This window comes from Sus scrofa, chromosome 14, assembly GCF_000003025.6.
Source record: "Sus scrofa isolate TJ Tabasco breed Duroc chromosome 14, Sscrofa11.1, whole genome shotgun sequence".
Taxonomy (NCBI): domain Eukaryota; kingdom Metazoa; phylum Chordata; class Mammalia; order Artiodactyla; family Suidae; genus Sus; species Sus scrofa.
Genome location: NC_010456.5, coordinates 140430395 through 140454149, shown reverse-complemented (window position 1 = coordinate 140454149; position 23755 = coordinate 140430395). Strand labels below are relative to the sequence as shown.

Here is a 23755-nt window from a genome sequence, read left to right as displayed (position 1 = left end):
ATCAGCCCGTGACCCCTCCGGACACCATGGGACGCGCACGGCCGGGTGCCGCAGGTCGCCAGGCAACTTCTGTGGCCATAAGACTGACGGCGATGGTGCCACGAAGGGCAAGGACCTCTCACGTGCCAGGACTGAGAATTTCTGCCCAGTGACGCAGAGCAGGAAGCCGCCAGCCCGCGCCTGAGGCCCGCACCTGCCCCCCGACCTGGTTTGGTTAATAAAGTTTTACAGGAAACGTCCAAGGGGCCCGGGCACATGTCCCACCCGTCGCCACCACCCGCCTCCCGGCAGGGGAATTCGAAGAGGAGGCCCCAGCGCCCCTGCACCGCAGCCGCCAAGCCACAGGCCCTCGGACCCCGGCTGCTCACCAGCTCGTTCCGCTCCTCCGACAGCAGGGCGTTGCGGTCCTCCAGCTTCCGGATGATGGCGCTCAGCTCCGCGATCTTAAGTTGGAAGCGCCGAGCATCCTTCTCGTCCAACTGCTGTTCCTAAAACAAAAATCAACTGCAAATAACTGTTCGTAGACACAGACATGCAAATCTCTGCAAATCCCGATACACCGCGGACACCACGGCCCCTCGGTCGCCCTCGAGTCCGAATGGCTGGGGGCGGGTGTGGACCCTCCTGGAGGCGGGCGCCTGCTGCCCTGAGCACCGTGGGGACGGCAAACTGCTCGCTGGGGACAGAGTGAAGGAGCAGAAACGTCAGGGAGTGTGCAGACGTGGTGGGTGAGGGCGGGCAGAGGCAGGGGCCGCGGGCGGGTGACGCCAAGAAGGCAGCAGAAACCAGCAGCAGCCTTCAGGGGGCCACGGCCGCAGCGGGTTCCAGGGAGGGGCCTGCCCTCGCTGTGGGGGGCCTGACTCCCTGGCACTGTGACGTGCACACAGACAGAGGTCAGCTTAAGACTGTCAAGAGTTGGTCCCTCAAATTGAGTTTCGAAAGGTCACTTTGGGGACCACTCGAACTTCATCCAAAAATCAATGAAGACATTTTGATCTGGTTTCAGCACCTCTCTGGGGTTAACAGGATCTATCCAGGGTTTTAATTCAGTCAAGCCACCTGTAATAGGATCATTCAATGTCACGTTCTAGTCTTAAAATGTCGCTGTCCTATGGCTGGCTCAGCCAGCGCAGTTCTGTCCTCAGGGCAAACAGACGCATGTCCAGGGAGGACAAGGGACGGTTCCTCATTCAGCAGGTGCAGGAGAGGCGAGGGAGGCCCCCCAGGCCTGTGGGGTTTGCGCCCCTCCCGGTTCCCGGAGCCCCCAGGGGGCTCTGAATGAGGAAGGAGCCGCTGTGAGGAGAAGAGGGTGCCACAGCCCCACCCAGTCGCGCAGCCCCAGGAGCAGCGGAAAGTGGCGCAGTCACAGTGGCGGATGGGTGGGCCACTGGGGACCACCGAGGAGGGTCAAGGCCAGCAGCAGCGAGCAGGGGCCTCCAGGGCCGCAAGGCAAAGCCGAGGGCGTGTGGCAGTGGAGCAGGGCAGCCTCGACACCCCCTGCAGGTACCGGGCCCGTGGCAGCGGGGGGCCCAGCAGCTGCAGGCGGGCGCAGCTGGAAGCCTGGAGCCTCGGGCCGTGGAAGGATCCGGCGAAGGCCGGTGCTGGCCACATCAGCAGCGAAAGGAGGAGACAGGAGTCTCGAGGCCCCTTAGCCCAGAAGCTGGGGGCCCGCTGGCCGGCCGGCTGCAGACACGGTCTGCGTCCCCAGGGAGGAGGGCTTGGGCTCTGGACAACCCAGAGGCTGCCCGTAGGGCCAGAGTCGAGTGCCCGCGGCACCAACCATGATCGGGTCGGCCGGGCAAAGCTTGGGAGGTGCTTACAGGGCTTCCCGAGTGGTCTGAGGCGTCTCCTGCACCGCTGGCCTGAGGAACTTCCCGTCTGGGGCTGCCCAGGTGCCGCTCTGTCTCTTTGACCTGGGACAGCTGCTCATCTAAAGCCTCTTTCTGGAGCTGCAGTCTCTGAGCATGCCCGGCTTGAACCCCTAACTCTCTCTCCAGCACGAAGACTGCTCTGTCTTTAAATTTTATCTCCTCCATCTACAAGGAGAAAGAACACAATCACACACGCAGGCAGGTACAGATCTGCAGTTACCATAGAAACAGGCGGAGAGACACACATGCACAAGCATCGGGAGGGGCGGCCCTGATGCATCCTGGGCTCAGAGACCGGAAGCAAAGCAGGGGGCCCTGGACCGGAGCAGCGAGCCCCACTGTCCAGGCTGCGGCACAGCGCCCCAGCTCTGACCAGGCTCCTGCCTGGACACCGTGCACCCTGTCCCAGCCCCCCTGGGCTTGTAGCAGGACTCCCCCTCCCCCAGGCTGGCCTGCAGGGGCCCTCGGTGGCACAGGGCTGGCACTTTCCCACAGGGTCCAGAGAGGCCACCTTCGCCTCCGGCCTTCTGCTGCATGTTAGGGGGACTCCCCAAGGCCCCCATACCCCGTGATAGGATCAGCAAGGCTCGTGTTAAGACAGGCCAGCTGTGAATATGAAGTAGAAGCCCCTTTCCATCCGCGGGCACCCGGCCCAGGACGGCTGGACAGTGTGTGGGACTCGCCTCTCTTGGCTCCGAGGACAGCAAGCAGGGCAGCTGGCCCACTGCTTGCCGGCAAAGCCTCATTCTACGTCCTCCTCCTTTGAGCCAAGGCGTGGGCTGGGGGCGGGGATGACCAGGCTCCAGGTGCGAGCGCCCAGTGCACCTGACCCACCCGGACTGGAGGCGGGAGGGGGGCCCGGCCCTCCCCGCTCTCCCTCCAGCGCCGCCAGCCCCTGCAGACACCGCCGCCCCTCTCTCTGCACCCTTGTCCGCTTCCACGAGCGCCTCCCTGACCTCGGCCAAAGCACAGGCCGCTGCCCTTGGGGTCGGGTGGAGGCAGAACAGGCCCCACACCGCCCATTCTTCAGACAGACTCTAGATTCAGAGGGAGGCTTGTGCAAAACACATTTTCACACAGCAGAGCAGGATGGGAGACTGCTGCGGTACTTGCTGTTTAAGGTTTGGAGACCTTAGAAGCCTGCCATCTGCCGAGGTCAGCCTGGGACAGAGTCCAGACGTCTGGTCAGCCCAGACCACAGCGTCCACGGGCAGGCAGTGCACTGCACGGAGGAGCGGGAAGCCTTAGTGGCCAAACGCCCATGGCCTGGAGCAGGCAGAGAAGGGGGACTGGGACTGGCCTTCAGCTGGCCGTGACGGTCTAACCACCCTGCCCAGGGCTGAGGTCCCCCTGAAAAGTGTTCACCCATCCCAGGCGCCATCGACAACCCCAGCAGAACCACCCATGCTGTGGCAGATCCCCCCAGGGACCCCTCCCCGCCACGGGGCAGGTGAGGACCCCCGCTCCGGGAGGCCGTGTCCCAGAGAGCAGATAAGCAAGCCGAGGGCTGGGCCGCATCTGGTCCGGGGCTGACCTTGGGGAGACCTTGGGCCCCGGGACTGGGATGATGCGGTCCCCACGGTGGAGGACGCTGCTTCTGAAACAGACTCATGTCCAGACTCTTCCAGGCTCCACTCTGGGTCAGGACTCGCCCGCCTTGCGGCCGCTCACCTGGAACCCATCTCCCCTGAAGACGCAAGTGTGGGAGAGGCGGGCGGTCCCTCCGAGCCACAGTCGAGCTTCCGAGAACCCAGCCAGCTCAGAGCAGCCTCCGCCTCGGTCCCATCCCTGCTGTTTGTCAGAATCCCCCTTTAACTCACTGTCTAGACAACCGTGGGGGCCGACTATTTCAGCTTTCTCATTCTTTCGAGAAAGCTGAAATAGTGCCTGTACTTCCTCAGGTTTATAGACGTTTTCATAACCGTCTGAGCTTGTATTTTAGTGAATACACGTTAACATGCCCCAGACTCCATAATGACACAGCACGAACCTGCCTGAAGCTGCTCCTGGGGCCCAGAGTCACAGCCTCTCCACGCCTCCAGCAGCCCTGTGCTCAGAGCATGTCACCAGCCAGGTGAGGCTGGGGCCACGGGGACCTGCCTGCATTCACCCAGGAAGCCAGAGCAAAGCCCTGCCCACTCGCTTTGACAGAATGAACTTCTGGCCAGCAGCCCCGAGCTGCCCCGGACCAAGGCTCTCCGGGGACGCCGTGCAGCCAGGCACAGAGGGGACTCCAGACTCCACTACCGTAAGACCCGAGGGAGCCTCGCTGCAGAATTGCGGGGCTGAGCCAACACTACAGGCCCAGGCCTGTCCAGGGAGGTCCTAAGGCCGCAGTCACCTCCTGAGACCCCCGGCATGCTGATGAGAGACCCCGGGGAGGGGCGCCCCTGATCTGAGCAGCCTCTGAGCAAGCCGCTCCACCTGCACGCCCTGGCTCTGTGGGGGCTGTGCCTGCTGGATCTGCATCCCCACCCTCCAAGCAGCTTCCCTGTGAGACCCCTGTGTGCCCCCCCCACCTGGGGTCCTGGGTGAAAGCAGGGCCTCAGCAGGGCATGGCACTCCAGGCTCGGGTGGCTCAGCCTGGTCCTTTTGCTCCTGCCCAAGCCTGGCCAGCAGGGACTGTCTCACCTCTCACCAGGGCCAACAGGGTGGCTGCAGGCTCTCTGAGTGGCCACAGATGGCCACAGCCTCCCCCTTGAGCCCTTCGAGCCACACCCGAGAAGACCCCAACAGGCTGGAACCAGAGGGCAAGGGCCGGAAGGGCTGGGCCAAGCGGGCAGCGGCTTGGCCAGAAATGCCAGCCACGGGGGGTTGCTGTGTTCTTGCCGTGTTCTCGCTCCCCGTGTCCCACCCCCCTCCTTGGTGCAGGCGCTTCAGGCCCCTCCGCGAGCAGCGCTCTTTGCTTGGGAGACGGCGACACATGGCCACGGAGGCCCAGAATGGCCACACCCTCCACAGCTCCCGGGCCAGGCTGCCCACGGCCCCACACTCTGTCCTCGAGCCTGGGCCATGGCCGGGCTCCTGCGATGGCCCTTGGCTGGCACATGGTCCCTCCTGTGCCAGCGGCTGTGCCCACACGCCCTGGTTCTGGGTCAGGGGCCGGGTTCTGAGTCCCCTGGGCACCCGCGGACCCTGACCTTCCAGAGCCACGTGCCTTCCTCCAGCCCAGGGACATTGTCACCACCCAGGGCGGCCAGGGACACGGCCGGAGAAACAGCGACTCTGTACCCGACGTCTGCGAGGAGCCGGGGGTGTCAAATTCCCTCGCAGGCCACCACAGCCAGGGTCTCTCTGACGGGGAGCCCTGAGCCCGCCGTCATCCCGCATTGGTGAGCCCCGCGGCACCGTGGCTGTCCTGGGGCCTGGGACTGCATGCTGCCTCGGCCCCCAGTGCCCCGACGCCGGCTGGCTGGCAGCCCCCGGCCCGCCTCCCCTCTGAGCCAGGTCCCGTTCTCAGACCCGCTCCCGGGCCTGCAGGGGGGCGGGTGCGCCTCTGGACCACCTCCCCCACCTCTGCTCCAGCCCTGCTCCCACCCCCTCTTCCCACCCCTGTCTTCTCCCTTCTCTGAAAAAGCCCTGGAGCTCCAGCTCCCAGCCGAGCCCCCCAAGCCCCAGGCTGGGGCGTCAGACTCCGCCTCCGCCTCCGCTCCCAGATCCCGCGGCCAGGCCAGCGCACGGGCCTGGTTACAGGGCGTCGGCCCTGAGTGCGGGGTGCTGCCTCACCAGCCAGAGCCCCGAGCCGGAAGACGGAGCCAGGGCCCCTGGGAACAGTGCCGCAAGGAAGGGACGACCCTCCTCCGCCACTGCGCCCAGGCAGGGAGCTTGGGCCGGGCTGCCGGGCTCACGGGTGGCGGGTGGGGGCACTGGCTCCCTCCCTGTGGCCGCCTCTAGGAGTGCCTCCTGCGTGCCGGGCAAGCGGCTGAGACCCCCCGGGTTTTCCTTTTTTTTTACTTTTTGGCCGTACCCTTGGCAGGCACAGTTCCTGGGCCAGGGAAGCAACCCTCATCTCAGCAGTGCCATAGCAGCTCCCTGAGCCGCAGAAGTGACACCACCAGCTCCTTAGCCTGCTGAGTCAGCAGGGAACTCTTCACGAGTGCTATTCATCATTTGCTTTAAAGGACGCAAGACAGAACGTTGCTATATAGTGATATACACGAAAGCTATTAAGAGAGTAGATCCTAAGAGTTCTTATCACAAGGAAAAACATTTTTCCTTTTTTTCTTTGGGTTTTTTCCTTTTATTGACTCTGTGAGATGACGGATGCTAACTAAACCTATGGAGTTAATCATTTCTCATACATGTAAGCCAACCCACCTCGCTCTCCTTTAAACATACACCGTGATGTATGTCAATGATACGCCAGAAATGCTGGGGAAATTATTTTGTATCTTCTGTAATAGGTTGGGCTATGGGAACAGTGGCCAAGGGGGACAGAGGGGCTCTGGTCCTCAGTCCCGCAGGGCAGCACCCTGGGGACGGGCCTCCAACAGCGACACCTGGTGGACAGGGTGGGAAATGCAGCAGGTGGCCCACTGCCTCCCCAGCTGTGCACCTCTTGGAGGGGGTGGGCGGCCTCAAAAGGGAGGTATTGTTTTTCTCGCTTTCAGGCATGGACGTCTTCAGTAATACACATATGACGGATCCGTGAGATCTAGATCTGGATATACCATTTCACACGCGTGAAATGATGGCTAAAGGAGATTCCCCCAAGTAATTACAATTCTAAAGAGGAAAACTGTGAAGACTTGGAAACAAACAACCAACGTTTGGTCCCTTTTCCAGGAGGGCTGGGCCCTCTGAGGGCTGTCTGACCTGGGCCCTCCTGCAACTCCGCAGGGACAGGCGTTTCCCTGGGGAAAGCTGGCAGCAACGCAAACACGTCCTGCCCACAGACGTGCAACCGATGCTGTTTGCCAGGGAGGGACCTAAACGCATTCGGATCAAATCTTTGTTTGAACCAGCTGTAACATCCTACTTGTTTCTCATCAGTTAATGAGTTAGATAAAGATTCTGGCACGCGCTCCGGGTCCATTTGTCCGAGAATCGTGCTCCCTCTCTACTGAGATGTATCCTTCAACCGTTTACGTATGAGCCCAGGGAAAGTTCCGGCCGTATTTTGTTTAGGAAGAATGATGCTGAGGTTGCCATGGAAACCTGAGGGCTGAGTCCTGAAGAAGGGAGAGGACTCACTCCTCCAGAAGTGCAGGCTCGCGGGAGAGCGGGCGTGATTCGCATAAGGTGGGCTTTTGAGGGGGGACAGACGATGGCGCCAAAGAGAAAGCCCCGTCCTATACGAACACCTACTGCGAGACGGAGGGGGCACCGTCGACCGGGCAGAAGGATGGTCTTTCTGGTGAGGGTTGTTAGGACAACTGTGTATCCGTATGAAAAAACATAACTGGGCCTTTACCCCCCCACACACACACCAACACACACTCACACACCGACACACACACACCGACACACTCACATACACACCGACACACACACACACCAACACGCTCGCACATCAACACGCTCACACACACACCAACACACACACACTCACGCACACCAACACCAACACATGCACACCAACACACAGCACTCACACACCAACACACTCACATACACACCGACACACACACCAACACGCTCGCACACCAACATGCTCACACACACACCAACACTCACACACACCAACACCAACACACACACCCCAACACACTCACACACACTGCACTGGGGCAAAGACCTATGCATGAAAGACAAAATGATAAAGTTTTAAAAAGATGAGTCTTCAAGCTTCAGAATAAAAAGGTTTCTCAAGCAGCACACGATAAGCACCAACCCCAAGGGAAAAGACTCAAAATTAGACTCCTTTAGAATGAAAGCTTCAGATCACAAGGTATCACTGAGATGCAAAGAGACGGCCCCCAGAGCCCCCAGGGGAAGACGCTGCATGTTTGTGCCAATTTTAGAACCCGCTCTCCAGCCTGCAAGGAGGGCTGCTGGGTTTGGAGGGGCCCCGCGTGTCTGCTTGTCACGTGCCACGGAGCGAGGCGCATCCCAAGAGACCGGGCGCCCCGTCCGCGGACGGGGACCCACCCTCCTCCGTTCAGCTCCTCCTCGGTTCCCCTCAGCCGCGGCGTGCGGTTCCCAGCGTACGCGCATCTTTTGTCAAACTTACTCCCACGTGCTGCCTATGTTTCGCATTATGAGCGGCATCGCCACAAATTTCATTTGGATTGTTTGGCATGGGGAAATGAAATACAGCTGATTTTGCATTTTGCTTCTTGTCCTGAAACTGTGCCGAGCTCATTCAACTGTTCATTTGGGGGAACAGGGGCTTTTTCTACATACAAACTCATGGCACCTGCAAAAAGGCAGTTGTCAATGCTTCCTTTCCAATCTGAAGTCTTTCCTTTCCTCTTTTGCCCTGGGGTCCTGACTTGAATTCCTCAGTAGAGAAAGGCCAAAAAAGGTGAAAGGAGGAAAGTCCCCAACGATACGGCAGAATTTCTTCCAGTTCACCTTCAAGTAAAGCCTCCGCTTCCAAACACACAGACCCAGGGCCCAGAGCCAGTGAGTCACCGGGGGCGAGGCGGGGGGGGGTGTCCCTGTCACTCAAGGAAATGAGAGGAGACAGCAGCCAGAACGAAAAGAAGCAAAAAGGACTCTGAGATAGAATGGACAGGGAAAGGAACAGAAAAAAATCCAAACGCTTAAAAAATTGGAATTATTATCCTCAGAAAAATAAGAGATGACATTACATTTATGAGTAAGAAGGGAATGACAAAAATTTTATTTTAGAGAACAAACATTTGGAAAATGAGATGCATATTAGCAGAGATGCTTTTAAAAGGACACAGAAGAGTTAAAAGAGAAAGTTGAGAATATGTCCTAGAAAACAGAACCAAAAGCCAAGGTTAGAGGGAAAAATAAGAAAATCAGAGCATGAGCTTCAAGGCCCAACCTCTGCCTAACGGGTTCTAGAAGGAAGAGAGGGGAGCAAAGGATTCAGGCGGACGCAGAATAAAGCCTCCAGAGCTGACGGCCGTGGCTCCAGTTAGAAAGGGCCTGGCCACCTGGCATGTTGGATGAACACTCATGCCAAAGGCACATCCACCCGAAGCTTCAGTGAGGCTCTGAGCTCAGGGACAATGCCCCGTAACTGCTGGGGCAGGGTGGGGACAGGAGACAGGGCCACAGGAAAGGCCAGGAATCAGAAGGCCTTCCGACTTCTTAAGTGCAAGACTAGGAGTTCCCGTTGTGGCTCAGTGGGAGAAGGACCCATCACTCTCTTCGTGAGGACGCAGGTTCGATCCCTGGCCTCGCTCAGTGGGTTAAGGATCCGCATTGCTGTGGCTGTGGTGTAGGCCGCCAACTGCAGCCCTGATTCAACCCCCAGCCTGGGAACTTCCACATGCTGTAGGTGAGGCCCTAAAAAGAGAAAAAAAAAAAAAAGAGCAATACTAAAAGTCAGAAGACAAGGCAGAAATACCGTCAAGTTCCTGATAAAAACAAGTTTCCATCCCTTATTCCATACTGAGTTAAAACATCCACTGAGAGGTTAGAATAAAACGTTCACACACACAATTTATTTCTCGTCCTCTCAGTGTCCAGGGAGCTCTTAGAGAAGGTGTTTGCCCAAGATGAGAGGCATCCATCAAGGAGCAGGAGGACGGGGGGCTGCGACTCGGGAGGGAGGCAAGGGCTTCCCAGGACGGCGAGGGCGGAGGCAGCAGGAGCGCCGGGGAAAGGCACGCGGACCGGATTCCTAAACACCCGGGCCCCGGGAGCTGAGGGCGAAGCAGCGCGAGGCACCCGGAGGACCCAGCAAATGAAAACACCAATTCGAAGGGACCTAACGGTGAGTGTGGTGAGTGTGAGAACGGGAATGGCTCTTTACACGGCAAGCGGTGCACAAACGGTTCACTTCAGCCCAGATGCGTCTTGGGGGTCTCCTGGGACTGCACCCCCCTCAGCTCCGTGCCCGGGAGGGAAGCTGGCCCTGGTGTCGAGCCCCTAGTTGGTTTGGCCGTGGGGAGCAGGACGGCCGGAGCTGAGAGGAGGGGGCGCTCTGGGTGTTTGCTCCCCCCGGTTGGCTGCGTTGCCCCCGAGCCCCCTCCTGGGCCGTGGCCCTCGCCCACGGGGACAGCGCTTGCTCTGGCCCCTTCCCTGGGGCCGCCCCTGGGCCTCCAGAAGGCCACCCACCCCTCTGTGAACGGAGCCTTCCCTGAAGCCTCCCCAGACACCTGTATGGGGTGGGCTGGGTTCCTGCTGAGACCTGGCCAATGGAATTTGGGGGGCTGGCGGGGGAGCAGAGGAGGAGCTAAACCTGAGAAATCAAGCGGGAGACGCTGAAGCATGTTCTTGACAATCTGGAATAAAACCCAGAAGAACCAGCTGGAAGAGCTGCCGGCAGGGGCGGGGGGACCACAGTGAGCGGAGGTTCTGCAATCGGCCTCTGGTTAAGGAGCCCAACACGTGGCTCAGGGATGGATGGGGAGCTGAGCAGGGGGAGAGGACAGCGGACATTCTGAAAAGAGAGGGGACCATCCAGGGTGACGACGTGAGGGCCCCCACGGGCACACAGAGCTCCCCGCGTCCTCTGGGCCGCGGGTCCGGAATGGCTGCCACCTTTTGAGAGATTGGCACGATGGTCTTTGGAAGCCAGAGGTGGGGAAGGTGGCCTGGGGCTCGGCCCTGATGGTTGGAAAGCTGGCTGAACCCCAGGGAGTGGCATCTGGGTGTCCCAAGGGTGGCTGGTGGCGACGCCAGCTGGGTCTCTGAGCACCTGGCAGGTGCCTGGCTCCACTCCCCCGAATGCCTGAGGGGGGGTCCCGGCTCCAGGCAGTGAGGAGAACCCGGCCACCCTCACAAAGCTGAGTGGTCTGGTCGCCCTCAGCACAGGGGCTCTGAGGACATCAGGCACCTGGGCTCTGGAGCCACGAGGATGCACCTGCTGACGTCCCAACCTGCCGAGAGGGACACGGCCTCCCCAGAGAGCGCCCAGCTGGGGCAGGAGGAGGGCCTCTGGCCTCCCCTCGCAGAGTCACCTGGGCGCAGAGCTGCAGAACCGGCTGGGTGTGGCTGTGCGACTCCCCCACCAAGCACCTCCCCGCTCCGCCCCGCTTGTCTTAGGCTCACCCTGGCTGTAAGAAAGGGAACTTTCCATAAACCCCGGGGGGGGGGGGGGGACAGAGGGAGGGCCCCTCCTGGGTGTGTGGTTCTGGCCACGCTGGAAATGGGGAGGAAAGCCGGTGTTGGGGTGAGTTCTGAACCGCATCCTGCCGTCTGTGGCAGCCTCGCCTCTCTGGAGCCCTCAGTCGGCGGGGAGGGGCTCTGCGCAGAGGAACCCCCCTCCCCGCCTGCCTGCGAGCAAAGCCCAAGCGCGGCCCTGCGCCCCCTGCTCCCTGCCCCGCCCCGCGTCCCCGCCGCCCCTCCCCCAACGCTGCCGCCCGCGCCCCTGCCCTGGCCGCGCCCTGCGCCCCGCGTGCACGTACCAGCCGGCGGATCTCCCGCTCGCACTCCTTCTTGATGCGGGAGATCTCCTCCTGGTGCAGGTGGTACACGCTCCTGATCTCCGCGGCCTTGATCTTGTCCGCCTGGATGACCATGGTGAGCGCCTCCTCCACCTGCTTCTTGGCGCCCTTCAGCTCCGAGATCTCCTGCTGCATTTTCACCTTCTCCACCTCGAAGCCCTTCTTGGCCTCCTCCTTGGCCTCGGACAGCAGCACCGTGCGCACCTTGTCGGGGGCGCCTTCGCGCAGGGCGTGCAGCAGCGCCTGCAGCCGCTGGTTCTCGTTGTCCTTGATCTTGATGACCCGAAGCAGCTCGGCCTCGTGCTGCCGCAGCAGCGTCTCCCGCACGGCCTGCAGCTCCTTCATCTTCTCCTCGTGCAGCTTGGTCTTGAGCTCCGTGAGCAGGACGGCGTTCTTGTGCTGCTCGTGCTCCCGCACCTGCTTGAGCTCCTGGTTCTTCTCCCTCTCCACCCGGCTGACCTGCAAGACAGGGGCCCCGCCACACCCGGGTCGCTTGTGAGCCGAGCCCTGCGCTCCCTGAAAGCCCAGCTCACAGTTGGGGAAGCTTTTTTTCTCTTGCAACCTTGGGAGCCATCTTCCACGGAAGAATGCCTCCTTAATAAACGTGGATTGAAAACCGAGTCGAGCCTCGTCGGTGGCGAGTGTGAACACAGTCCCGCAGGCGTCGAGCCTGGAAGCACTGCTGGCGGGAGAGCAGGATGGAGGAGACGGCCCGGGGGTGAAACCCTTACCTCTCAAATGAATCCTCCAGGGAGCGGGCTCAGCCCTGTGGGGAGCACGCCTCGGCCCCACCTCCTTCAGCCCAAATAACGGGGTGCCAGCTTACCTGCTGCGACACTCTGGGCAGGTCGAGAAGCCAGCGCAGGCAGCTGCGCGTCTGTCTACCTGATGTCTGGCATCTAGGTTTGGGGGACACTCTGATTTTTTTTACTGAATGGCTGATGTTCATCCAAAAGCTTTGACCCTGGGGCTGAGTGACCCAGCCGCCACCATGTGGCGTGAGGTCAGTGCTCACGATCTATTTAGGGAATGAAGGAGTGGCTGGGATCCAGGTTCACCCCAGGGCTACCTGCTGGCAGAGGGGTGGACACCCAAGTTTGCAGCCCTGCCACGCCCCCTGCAGGGTCACCCACTCCTGTGCCCTTGCGCCCCAGGCCTCACCCCTCCCACCGCCCCTCCCCGCTGTCCACCCTCCACGGAGGCAGCTCTGGAAGCACGAAGCTCACGCTCTGTGTACGTTTCTCTGGCTTCCAGTGCATTTAGAATAAAAGCAGCGCCTCCCATGGCCCCTGGGAAGGGTACCATGCACACAACCTCTCACCGCCCCCCAGGGCACATCCTCTCGGGAGAATGAGGCATGGGTCCAGCCCCCTCCTCGGAGCCTCTGCGTTCCTGCCCCGCAGAGCTGTGTAAACGCCGACCCCGCAGCCCCTGGACGTGCGCCTCCTCCACCGATCTGGCTCATGCTGCTTGGAGGCCAGGCTGCTGCCCCGGGCATCCTCCCCCAGTCTCAGCGGGCGGGCCCTGGGCCCCCTGCACTGACCCCATTACTGTGTGTCACTTTTTCACAGCAGTTACTCCCCAAGGTGTCTGATTTCTTTTTCTCTGTGACTGAGCTCTCTCCCTCCCCCGCCGGAGCGGGCTTCCCGGGAGCAGGCGGGGGCTGTGATCATTCCCCATCGGGACAGACTGTGACACCGACTCACTCAGCTGATGCTTGCTGGTGGGCAGTTCTATCGAGCGGGGTTCAGGACTGAGACCCCCTCAGGATGGCTCGGGCCCACCAGTGCTTGGAGAAATTCTAGTAGCTGGGGCCCCCGACCGTCCCCCTGTACACGGTGGGATGAGCACTGGCCCGGCTGTCGGGAGAGCTGGACTGGGGTCGAATGCTGACAGCAGACAGGCATTTATTCGTCTTCTGTAGGAGCTGCTCTTTCTCCAGTTTAAATTCAGCTCAAGACATCAACAAAAAGCAAGATTTGTGGTGGTGTTTCTCAGTTGTGTGGGGTGGTGACTCTCTAGGGGAAACCGCCGGTGCCATTTTAGAAACTGCTCAGGGTGGGAGGTGTAGCTGCCCCGCGATGGCGGGGACGCCAAGGGTCGGCACAGCAGGTCCAGCAGCTGGACGTGGCTGAGCCAGAAATGCCACCAGCATCCGAGATCCAGAGCCCAGCCTCCTTCCTGTCAATACACACCACTCACCTTCACGACGGCTCCCTGGACGGGAAATCAGCGGAGAAAGGGAAAAGGATGCAGCCTGTATCACAGAGCAGGGGTTTTTGCTGTGTTTCAGTGGGAGTGGAGGAAAGAAACTTATCAGCAGAACAGTTCAGGGTTAGATGGGCTTTAATCCTGACTCCGAGCCAAGCTGGCTGGAGCAAAGGTGGAGACCACACCCGCCTCCTGGTCGCCCTTCACAGGGGACCTGTGACTCTGTTGCAGAAAAGGTGCCAGAGCCAGCATCACGCATGCAGGAGAGCCTGGTGAAAAATGAACCCCTGCCCTCCCGCCCAATGCGGCATCCCTGTGGAGTCGACTCTGAGGGCACGGGCATGAACAGCACGGCTGGGGTCCCCTGGGACCAGCACCCTCCATGACGGCGCGCGGTGACTGGGAGCTACACAGGAAGGGAGCTGGCGGCTGGCGGAGAGAGGGACAAGCAAACCACTTCCGAGCGCTGGGGACTGTCAGGCCGGCCCTGCGCACCTGCAGTTTGGAGCGTGAGGACCCGTCCCGGGGGCCCCCTGGGAAGTCGCTGAGAGGCTAAGTGGGCTGGTTGTCATCTCCATCTCTGCCACCTGCTCACCGGCCTCTCCTCTCTGAAGCTCCGCCCGCTGAGGGGCGGTGAGGTCCTCCCCTTCGGCGCCCAGGCTGACCCGCCAAGCTCCCTCTGCGTGGAGAGGGCTGAGGGGGGCACGCAGGTGTACGAGCCCAGTGGGCAGGAGCGGCGGTCACCCAGTGGGTGGGAAGCAGGGTGGTCAAAGGCCCCTGGCCCCAGATGACACTGAAAATTCAGAACCAACCCAAGAGACCTGGACGGCTGAGCTTGAAGAGCTTCTCCACAACTCGATCTTTGCACAGCGCTTCTGTACAAACTTGCTAAGGAAACTGTTCCACTGAAGCAGCTGGGAGGTTGCGCTGAGATCCCGTAACCGCCTCCTTCATGCCTCCAGGGGTCAGAGGATGTGGCAGCAGGCTGCCACATGATTGGCGAGCAGGTGGGGCAGCCGGGGGCCAGAGGGCGGCCTGCGCTTGGCCGAGCGGTTCCTCCCTTCAGGCTGGGTGCTGCCCAGTGCAAAGGCAGATAGACGCTTGGCTTTTCCTGGATTCACTGCGTCTTCGAGGGGATGTGTCGCTTCCTGGTCAGCCTCAGAAGGGAACGGACCAGCTGTGTCACTAAGAGTAGGTGGATCTAAACGTGGTTGATGTTTCAATTCTGTGCCAATCTCTCCCTCATGGAAGCCGAGCGAGGCCTGTGAATCCTTTAGACAAGACAGGACCCCAGCAGGCCCTCGGGACGCTCCAGGCGCACGTGCGCATTTCCTGCCCCGAATGTTCTCCGGCCGCCCTGACCACTTCTAACGGGAAACAGAAGTTCACGGTCACAGGCCCTAGGGCTGCTCCTGCTCCAGGTGTGGTCTTGGTTGTAAGGCCTTTCCAGAGACAGAGCTGGACAGAGTATCTAACATATACATAATAAAACTTACTTACACGTAAGTTCCCACGGGCACGTACGATCTCCAGCTCAAACGCAGGGCCTCCACTTCACTTCTGCGGAAGGGCCTCTGTGACTCCACATTTTCACGCTGAGAACCTTTGTTCCCAAGGAAACTCGGGAGGTGACAGACTTAGGCTATTCCCTGCTTACTCTTTTGTCCGCATTGGCCGTCTACTCGACTCATTTCCTCTGCACGGGACACACAACGCTCCTGGAATACAGGCCTTCAGCAGCCACAGGAGGCCTAGGAATTGCGACTCCTGAGAACGCGGGCTTTGCCAGCGCCCGTCCCCTCCCGGTTCCTGGCGGTGGCGGTGGCGGCGGCGGCGGCGGCGCGGTCTGCACCTGCGGTTGCCCCTGCGCTCTTGGAGCCCTGACGCATTGCATCGTCTCCTTTGTACGCCCACCTGATTGTCCCGAAGAGCTCCAGTGGCTTCGATGGCTTTCTTGATGTCCCCCTGAACTTGTCAGGCGATGCCTGCCAGCCCTCCGCTAAACCACCATTCAGGTTGAATTCAGAGGCACCGCAGGCCTGGCGCTCACGGCCACCCTCCAGCTGGTGCCCAGCGCTTCAGGAGCAGTGGAGTGGGAAGGGTTTCCCACAGGCGTCTGGGGCCTAACTGGGATTTAGGGTTGGGTTTGGGGCCTAACCGATAGAGGCTGGGTTTCCCACTGGGGTGGGAGGAGCCTCCCCTGGGAGTGGGAGGGATTTCACTTGGGAGTGGGCGGGGTTTCCCCCTAGGAGTGGGCGGGGTCCCCAAGCAGTGGGCAGGGTTTTACCTAGAAGTGAAACCGCCTCCCTCCACGCAGACGTGGTCCTGGGGGCAGGGTACTCGGTGACTCCTTCCTGAGGGGCAGTCCATGCCTGGAGTTGGAGGGGCTGCTGGAGTCCCACACAAGGTCCCTCCTCCCAGCTAGGACTGGAGTGTTTCCTAACAGCAGGTGTAGTGCTTGGGTGTATCTGCTCTGTTCCTCACACAGTTCCAGGTACACTGCGACTTGGGGCACAGCCTGCAGGAGGGACCCAGGGCGCTGGCAGTGAGGCCTCTGGGCCCAGCCTCTGCCGGAGCCACCTGGAGCCTGTGACGGAACCCAGGTGACCTCGTGTGGCTGCGATTGTTTCTTCTTCCTCTTACCCCAGCCCATCACTCTCTTAGGCGACTTCGTGCGACCTTGGGTGGGGCTTCCATGAGGCCCCTCCCTTGGGCCCCTCATCATTTTATTCTTTGCTGTCAGGTCTCAATTCCTGCACGTCCTCCGTGACGGCGTGGGCACGTATTCTGCAGACGGACCAGACCATCCACCGTGTGTTTGGGGTAAAGCTTCCGTCTCTGGGCGGAGCAGAGGGAACCACGGGCTCCCTGGTGCTCCCCGCAGTGCTGGGCGTGGCCCTGCTCGCAGCCACCCAGAGCCACCCTCCCAGGAGAGACTCAGAGGTTAATCAGGCGCAGCTCTCATGGACCTGACTGTAGGGCTCGGAGGCAAATGCAGGCAAGAGCTGAAAAGAACATGGCGGGGCACTGTCCCCACCGCCACCCTGCCCCAGCAAGGAGACCAAGGGCTGTGACGCGGGGATGGGAACGGAGGACCCCGCCCCCTGGGCCTCATCGGGGACCACGGGGCACCTCCCCTGAGCTGAGCCCATTGTGGAGCCCGCACCCCAGTCCCAGCTGCCCTGTGAGAGCAGCACCCTCATTCTCCGTCCCACCCCAGGGAGGTGGGCATGGGGCGAGGCGGGGCTGGGACCCAGGACCGTGGCGGGAAGCAAGGGTGGACACAGGTCTGCCAGGTTCCAGCTCCTTCATCCTGACTCTGAGATGACAGCGTGTGCTAATGCCTGGGGCTGGGCACCGGCCTGTCCGCTGTGCTATCACCGCACACAAGTATGTGTGCACACGCAGATTTTAAAACCTAGAGTCTTTTTTTTTTTGGCTGCTCCACAGCATAAGGAATTCCTGGGTCGGGGATTAGACCCGAGCCACAGTTTCAACCTAAGCCCCACCTGCAGCGACGCCAGATCTTTAACACACTGTGCAGGGCCCGGCTTGAACCTGCGTCCCAGCGCTCCCAAGACGCCGCGGATCCTGTTCTGCCACAGCGGGAACTCCAAACCCAGAATGTTTTTAAATGATGCTTGGCCGGGAAGGTGCAGGTGTGGCTGGAGGCCCCGGTGGGAGCTGGGAGTGGGGGCCGGGGCAGGTAATGACGTCGGGGGGAGGCTCAGGGAATGTGCTTGGGTCTCCGTGGCTGGGGGCTCCTGCTGTGCCTGGTCCACCTGGACCCCTTACGCCTGCCCACTGCCCCCCACTCCACACCCTGCTTCTGGACGCCACACAGCCCACGGAGGCTGAGAAACCACTGAACAGCCCTTGCCTCCTGCAGCGCCTGGGTGTTCCTTTATGTAGGAGACCTGGTGCTCCTGGGATGGCAGGTCCCCCCTCAGCCCCTCCGTGCCCTCCACCCGCATCTCGGCTCAGCCAGGAGGCAGGGGAAGGGCGGGAGGATGGCTGCGGGGCCAGGCGGGACTGGCGGCTGAGTCTCTGGGGGGGCGACTCGAGGCAGCAAAGCCCAGAGTGGCCCAGCCTCAGAGCAGCGGGGGCAGCCGGAACACCCGGGCCCGGGGCTCCGAGAGGTCAATCCTGCAGGTCCAAGCTGAGGCCATGGGCCCTGCATGGTCTTCTTCGTTTTCTTCTCCTCCTTCGTTTTTCTTTTTTGGCCCTTTTAGGGCAGCACCTGCGGCCTGTGGAAGTTTCCAGGCTAGCGGCTGAACTGGAGCTGCCGGCCTACACCACAGTTCCCGGCAACGTGGGATCCTTCACCCACTGAGTGAGGCCAGGGATCAAAGCCACATCCTCAGGGATACTAGTCGGGTTCATTACCGATGAGCCACAGCGGGAACTCCTCCTCTTCTTCTTAAATTTGAAGTACAGTTGCTGTAGATTCGGTTTACAACATAACGATTGGCAATTTTTAAAGGTTATACTGCACCTACCGTCTTTACAAAGTATTGGCCATCTTCCTATGTTGTACGATGTGTCTTTGCAGCTCATTTATTTCATACGTAATAGTCGGTAGCTCTTAATCCCCTAACCCTATCCCCCCACCCCCGTAACCACTAGTTTGTTCTCTGTATCAGTGAGCCTGCTTCTTTGTGGTTCTCTTCCCTAGTTTGTCGTATATTTTAGATTTCATGTATAAGTGATATAAAACAGTGTTTGTCTTTCTCTGACTTATTTCCCTTAGCATAATGCCCTCCAAGGCCATCCATGTGGTTGCAAAAGGCAATTATCTCGTTCTTTTTTACGGCTGAACAGTATCTTCTTCACTCAGTCCTCTGCTGATGGACACTGAGGGTGCTTTCATAACTTGGCGACGGCAAACAACGCTGCCATGAACAGTGGGGTGTATGTATCTTTCTGAATTATATATTTCCCAAAAATATATCCAGGAGTGAAACTGCCGGGTCATATGGGATTGTATTTTTAGTTTTTGGAGAAACACCCACGTTGTTCCCCACGTGGCTGCACCGATTTAAATCCCCACCAACAGTGTCCGCGGGCTCCCTTTTCTCCACACCCGCCCCAACATTTGCCACCTGCGGTCTTTTCGATGATGGCTATCCTGGCAGGTGTGAAGTGACCTCCCCTTGTGGTTTCGATTCGATCTCCCTGAAGACGAGTGGTGACGAGCATCTCCTCATGCGCCTGTTGGCCATCCACACGCGTTTCGGCTTTTATGCCTTCATTTTTTTATAATGACTTTTATTTTGTCTGTTATAGCTGGTACACAGTGTCCTGTCAATTTTCTACTGCACAGCAAGGTGAGCCAGTCACACATACATGTGTACATTCTTTTTCTCACATGATCAGGCTCGATCCCAAGTGACCAGACAGAGTTCCCAGGGCTACACAGCAGGATCCCATTGCTTATCCATTCCCAAGGCCATAGTTTGCTTCCATGAACCCCATTCTCCCAGTCCATCCCACTCCCTCCACCCTTGGTAACCACAAGTCTGTTCTCCACGTCCATGATTTTCTTTTCTGTGGAAAGGTTCATTTGTGCCTTATGGTATCCCAGATATAAGTGATATCATGTGGAATTTGTCTTTCTCTTTCTGACATACTTCACTCAGTATGAGAGTCTCTAGTTCCATCCATGTTGATGCAATGGCATTATTCTGGCTTTTTGATGGCTGAGTAGTATTCCATTGTGTATATATACCACATCTTCCTAATCCAATCATCTGTTAGTGGACATTGGGTTGTTTCCATGTCTTGGCTATTGTGAATAGTGCTGCAATGAACATGTGGGTGCATGTGTTTTTTTAAGGAGAGTTTTGTCCGGATAGATGCCCAACAGTGGGATTGCTGGGTCCTATGGTAGTTCTTTTATCAGTTTCTAAGGTACCTCCATACTGTTCTCCATAGTGCTTGTACCAGCTACATTCCCACCAACAGTGCAGGAGGGTTCCCTTTTCTCCACACCCCCTCCAGCACTTGTTATTTGTGGACTTATGAATGATGGCCATTCTGACTGGGGTGAGGTGGGACCTCACAGTAGTTTTCATTTGCTTTTCTCTAATAATCAGTAATGTTGAACATTTTTTCATGTACTTGTTGGCCATCTGCATATTTTCTTTGGAGAAGTGTCTATTCAGGTCTTTTGCCCATTTTTCCATTGGGTTGTTGGCTTTTTTGCTGTTGAGTTGTATAAATTGTTTGTATATTTTAGAGATTAAGCCCTTATCAGTTGCATCATTTGAAACTATTTTCTCCCATTCTGTAAGTTGTCTTTTTGTTTTCTCTTTGGTTTCCTTTGCTGTGCAAAAGCTTGTCAGTTTGATGAGGTCCCATTGGTTTATTTTTGCTCTTATTTCTGTTGCTTTGGGAGAATGACCTGAGAAAATATTCAAAAGGTTGATGTCAGAGAATGTTCTGCCTATGCTCTCTTCCAGGAGTTTGATGGTATCTTGTCTTACATTTAAGTCTTTCAGCCATTTTGAGGTTATTTTTGTGCATGGTGTGAGGGTGTGTTCCAGTCTCATTGATTTGCATGTAGCCGTCCAGGTTTCCCAGCAATACTTGCTGAAAAGAATGTCTTTTTCCCATTTTATATTCTTGCCTCCTTTGTCAAAGATTAATTGACCATAGGTATCTGGGTTTATTTCTGGCTTCTCTATTCTGTTCCATTGGTCTGTATCCACACTGTCTTGATGACTGTGGCTTTGTCGTATTGCCTGAAGTGTGGGAGAGTTATGCCTCCTACTTAGTTTTTATTTCTCAGGATGGCTTTGGCAATTCTGGGTCTTTTGTGGTTCCATATAAATTTTTGGAGTGTTTGTTCTAGTTCTGTGAAAAATGTCATGGGTAATTTGATAGGGATTGCATTGAATCTGTAGATTGCTTTGGGTAGTATGGCCATTTTTACAGTATTAATTTTTCCAACCCAGGAGCATGGAATATCTTTCCATTTCTTCACATCCTCTTTGATTTCCTTGATGAATGTTTTATAGTTCTCAGCATATAAGTCCTTTACCTCCTTGGGCAGGTGTATTCCCAGGTATTTGATTTTGGGGGGTGCAATTTTAAAAGGTATTGCATTTCTGTATTCCTTTTCTAATATTTCATTGTTAGTATACAGAAATGGGTCTGATTTCTGGATGTTAATCTTATATCCTGCTAATTTGTTGAATCTGTTGATCAGTTCCAGTAGTTTTTGGGTTGAGTCCTTAGGGTTTTCTGTATATCGTATCATGTCATCTGCACACAGTGACAGTGTTACCTCTTCTCTTCCTATTTGGATGCCTTTGATTTCTTTTGCTTGTCTGATTGCTGTGGCCAGGACTTCCAGTCCTATGTTGAATAAAAGTGGTGAGAGTGGGCATCCCTGTCTTGTTCCAGATTTTAGTGGGAAGGCTTTCAGCTTTTCTCCATTGAGTGTTATATTGGCTGTGGGTTTGTCGCAAATGGCATTGATTCTGTTAAGGTATGTTCCCTCTATACCCACTTTGGTGAGAGTTTTGCCCATGAATGGATGTTGGACTTTGTCCAATGCTTTCTCTGCCTCTATTGAGAGGAGCATGTGGTTGTTGACTTCTCTTCTGTTCATGTGGTGGATGACGGTGATTTGTGTGTGTGGAGCCGTCCTCGTGAACCTGGGATGAATCCCAGTTGGTCGTGGTGTGTGATCTTTTTTATACGCTGTGGGATTCAGTTGGCTAAAATTTTGTTGAGAATTTTTGCAACTCTATCAGAGATATTGGCCTATAGTTTTCTTTTTTCGTGGTCTCTTTGTCTGGTTTTGGTATTAGGGTGACGGTGGGATCATAGAATAAAAATATGGAACGCATCACGAATCTGCATGTCATCCTTGCACAGGGGCCAGGTTAATCTTCTATCGTTCCAATTTTAGCATATGTGCTGCCGAAGTGGGCGCTCTCCAGGTCTTTTTTTTTTTTTTTTTTTTTGTCTTTTTAGGGCCACACCTGCGGCATATGGTGGTTCCCAGGCTAGGGGTCAAATTGGAGCTGTGCCTGCCGACCTACACCGCAGCCACAGCACCACCAGATCTGAGCCATGTCTATGCCCTACACCACAGATCACAGCAACGCTGGATCCTTGACCCACTGAGCGAGGCCAGGGATCGATCCTACATCCTCATGGATGCTAGTCAGATTCGCTTCCACTGTGCTACAATGGGAACTTCTTCTGTCCATTTTTTAATGAGGTTGTGTGTTTTTTGATGTTGAGGTGTGCGAGCTGTTTATATCTGTTGGGTATTAACCCCTTATTAGTCATATCATTTGCAAATACTTCCTCCCATTTGGTAGGTTGTCTTCCAGGGCCTCGTGTTTCTAAGGAGACAAAGGAACTCTGATGCACAGTGGGGTCTGGAAGCCACTCTGGGGACCTCGACTAGAAAGAAGCAGAGGCAGAGGGGAAAAGGTATCTGGTCCTTTCCTGGCGGGACGACGAGGGTCTGCGGGGAGGAGCGCCGGTGGCTGGTGTGGCCAGAGCAGCCTTCCTCCTGCCAGCAGACCAGCCCCGCGCAGATTCGAGGCTGATCTGATTCCTGGAGCGTCCGCCGCCCTGAAAGGCCCTCTGTGCTCTCAACGGGCCCCAGCGTGATCGCTGTCACACTTGTCGCACACCCTCCTGCACACGTGGCCCTGGATGTGTGGACATGGATGCTCTCCTGCAGCTGCCAGGTGTGCTGGAGCTCGTCGTGGGACGCAGGGGCCCGAGGAGCTCGGGTCTCCCGGACACGCAGGAAAGGAAGCCGGAAAAGAGAGCAGAACTGTGTGTGCCGCTGGCGCTTGGACACGGGACTCAGGTGTGTTCAAGAAACGGCAGCTCACTCCCCGCTGGGACCCGAGCGCGCAGGCTCAGAGAAAGGAGGCTCGCTCCCTAGCTGGGCCTTTTCTTCTTTTCTTTGGGCTTTTGAACTAAGAGCTTATATCATCTTTTCAAATAACGGTGAGTCCCCTTGTGTACATAACACACCTCAGACGCCGGCCCGGGCTCCTGTCTGCCTTGAGCCACGAGCTCGGACTCGGCCAGACTCGGCCTGCTGACCAGTGAGGGGCCGGCGCCCCCGCCGTGAGCTGCGGCGGGAGGGATGGGCTCTGATCAAGCTGCATGTGAAATACGCATGACGCTGCTGCCAGTGGCACACAGAATCTGGAGCTTTGGCAAAAGGGACCAGTAGTGGTTTCTAGCACGTGCTGCTTGGCGCATGGGTGGTTCCGTGGTAGAATTCTCCAGCATGTGCTGCTTCTTTGCGCTGAAAAGGTAATCACTGTTGTATTTTTACCAATAAAATAAGAGGTTTCATTGTCCTTGGGTCTCAACAAGCCAGCTCCTCTTCTCCTTCATCTGCAGGGGGAGGGCCAGCGTGGCGTCCTCGGCTTGGCCACACAGCGTCTGCAGTGTGGTCACAGGACAAAGTGCTTGGGGGCCGAATGCCTCTAGGGCACAGAATGGGTGCCCTCTGCATCTGGAGACACCTCTCCGGCCCAGGTCACCACATTTGTGCCTTCACCCCACGCTCCAGACAGGCAGCGTGGGCCCCGGGCTGGCCTTGCGGACTCTGTGACCGCCGGGCACAGGGCAGTGCTGACCAGGTCCTCACCGTGGGTCCCTGGTGGATTCTGACTCCCCTGCAGGCCCATCGAGGTGGCCTGGCCATGGGAGCGGCCGCGGGGTCGGCTGCCTGCTAGTATCCGTGCCAGAGGCTCTGCGCCTGGGGCTCGAGGGCGTTTCCTTTCTGGCACCACCAGAAGGTCCAACTTCTGTCCCCTTTTCAGAGCAGAGGACCTAAGGTGGGAGTGGCCAGGACCACCTGCTCGCTTTGTCTGTAAAAGGCCGCGTGCTGAGTGGCTCGGATGGCGCCTCTGGAACCAAGCCGCAGACGCCGTGTAAGTGGCGGGCCAGGGCTGGTCCTGCCGCTCATGTACCGACACTGAAATCTGAACTTTCGTAATCATCACGTGTCTCGAAAGAGCACCCCTGTGATTCGGCCAGGAGGTCCTGTAGCTCAGAGGGAGCCACTGGCCGCCCATCACCGGTCCCTCCCCCCTCGGCCTCCCGACGTCAAGGCCAGGGCGTCACACCCGCCAGCCTGCAGCCCGGGACCTT

The 23755-nt window shown here is 57.9% G+C and overlaps 1 protein-coding gene across 6 annotated transcripts in view; it reads right to left on the bottom strand.

The window, feature by feature from the left end:
• Window positions 1-23755, bottom strand: part of JAKMIP3 (Janus kinase and microtubule interacting protein 3) — a 98172-nt gene that overhangs the window by 41168 nt on the left and 33249 nt on the right. For 4 of the 6 annotated variants that reach the window (XM_013981817.2, XM_013981827.2, XM_013981814.2 and 1 more), the window contains exons 3-5: window positions 11363-11860; window positions 1821-2036; window positions 369-488 (exon numbers count right to left, since the gene is read on the bottom strand). In XM_013981817.2, the coding sequence (XP_013837271.1) occupies window positions 369-488; window positions 1821-2036; window positions 11363-11860 (834 nt within the window). The remainder of the gene's footprint in view (window positions 1-368; window positions 489-1820; window positions 2037-11362; window positions 11861-23755) is intronic. The other 2 variants (XM_013981852.2, XM_013981857.2) reach the window with 2 other exon arrangements.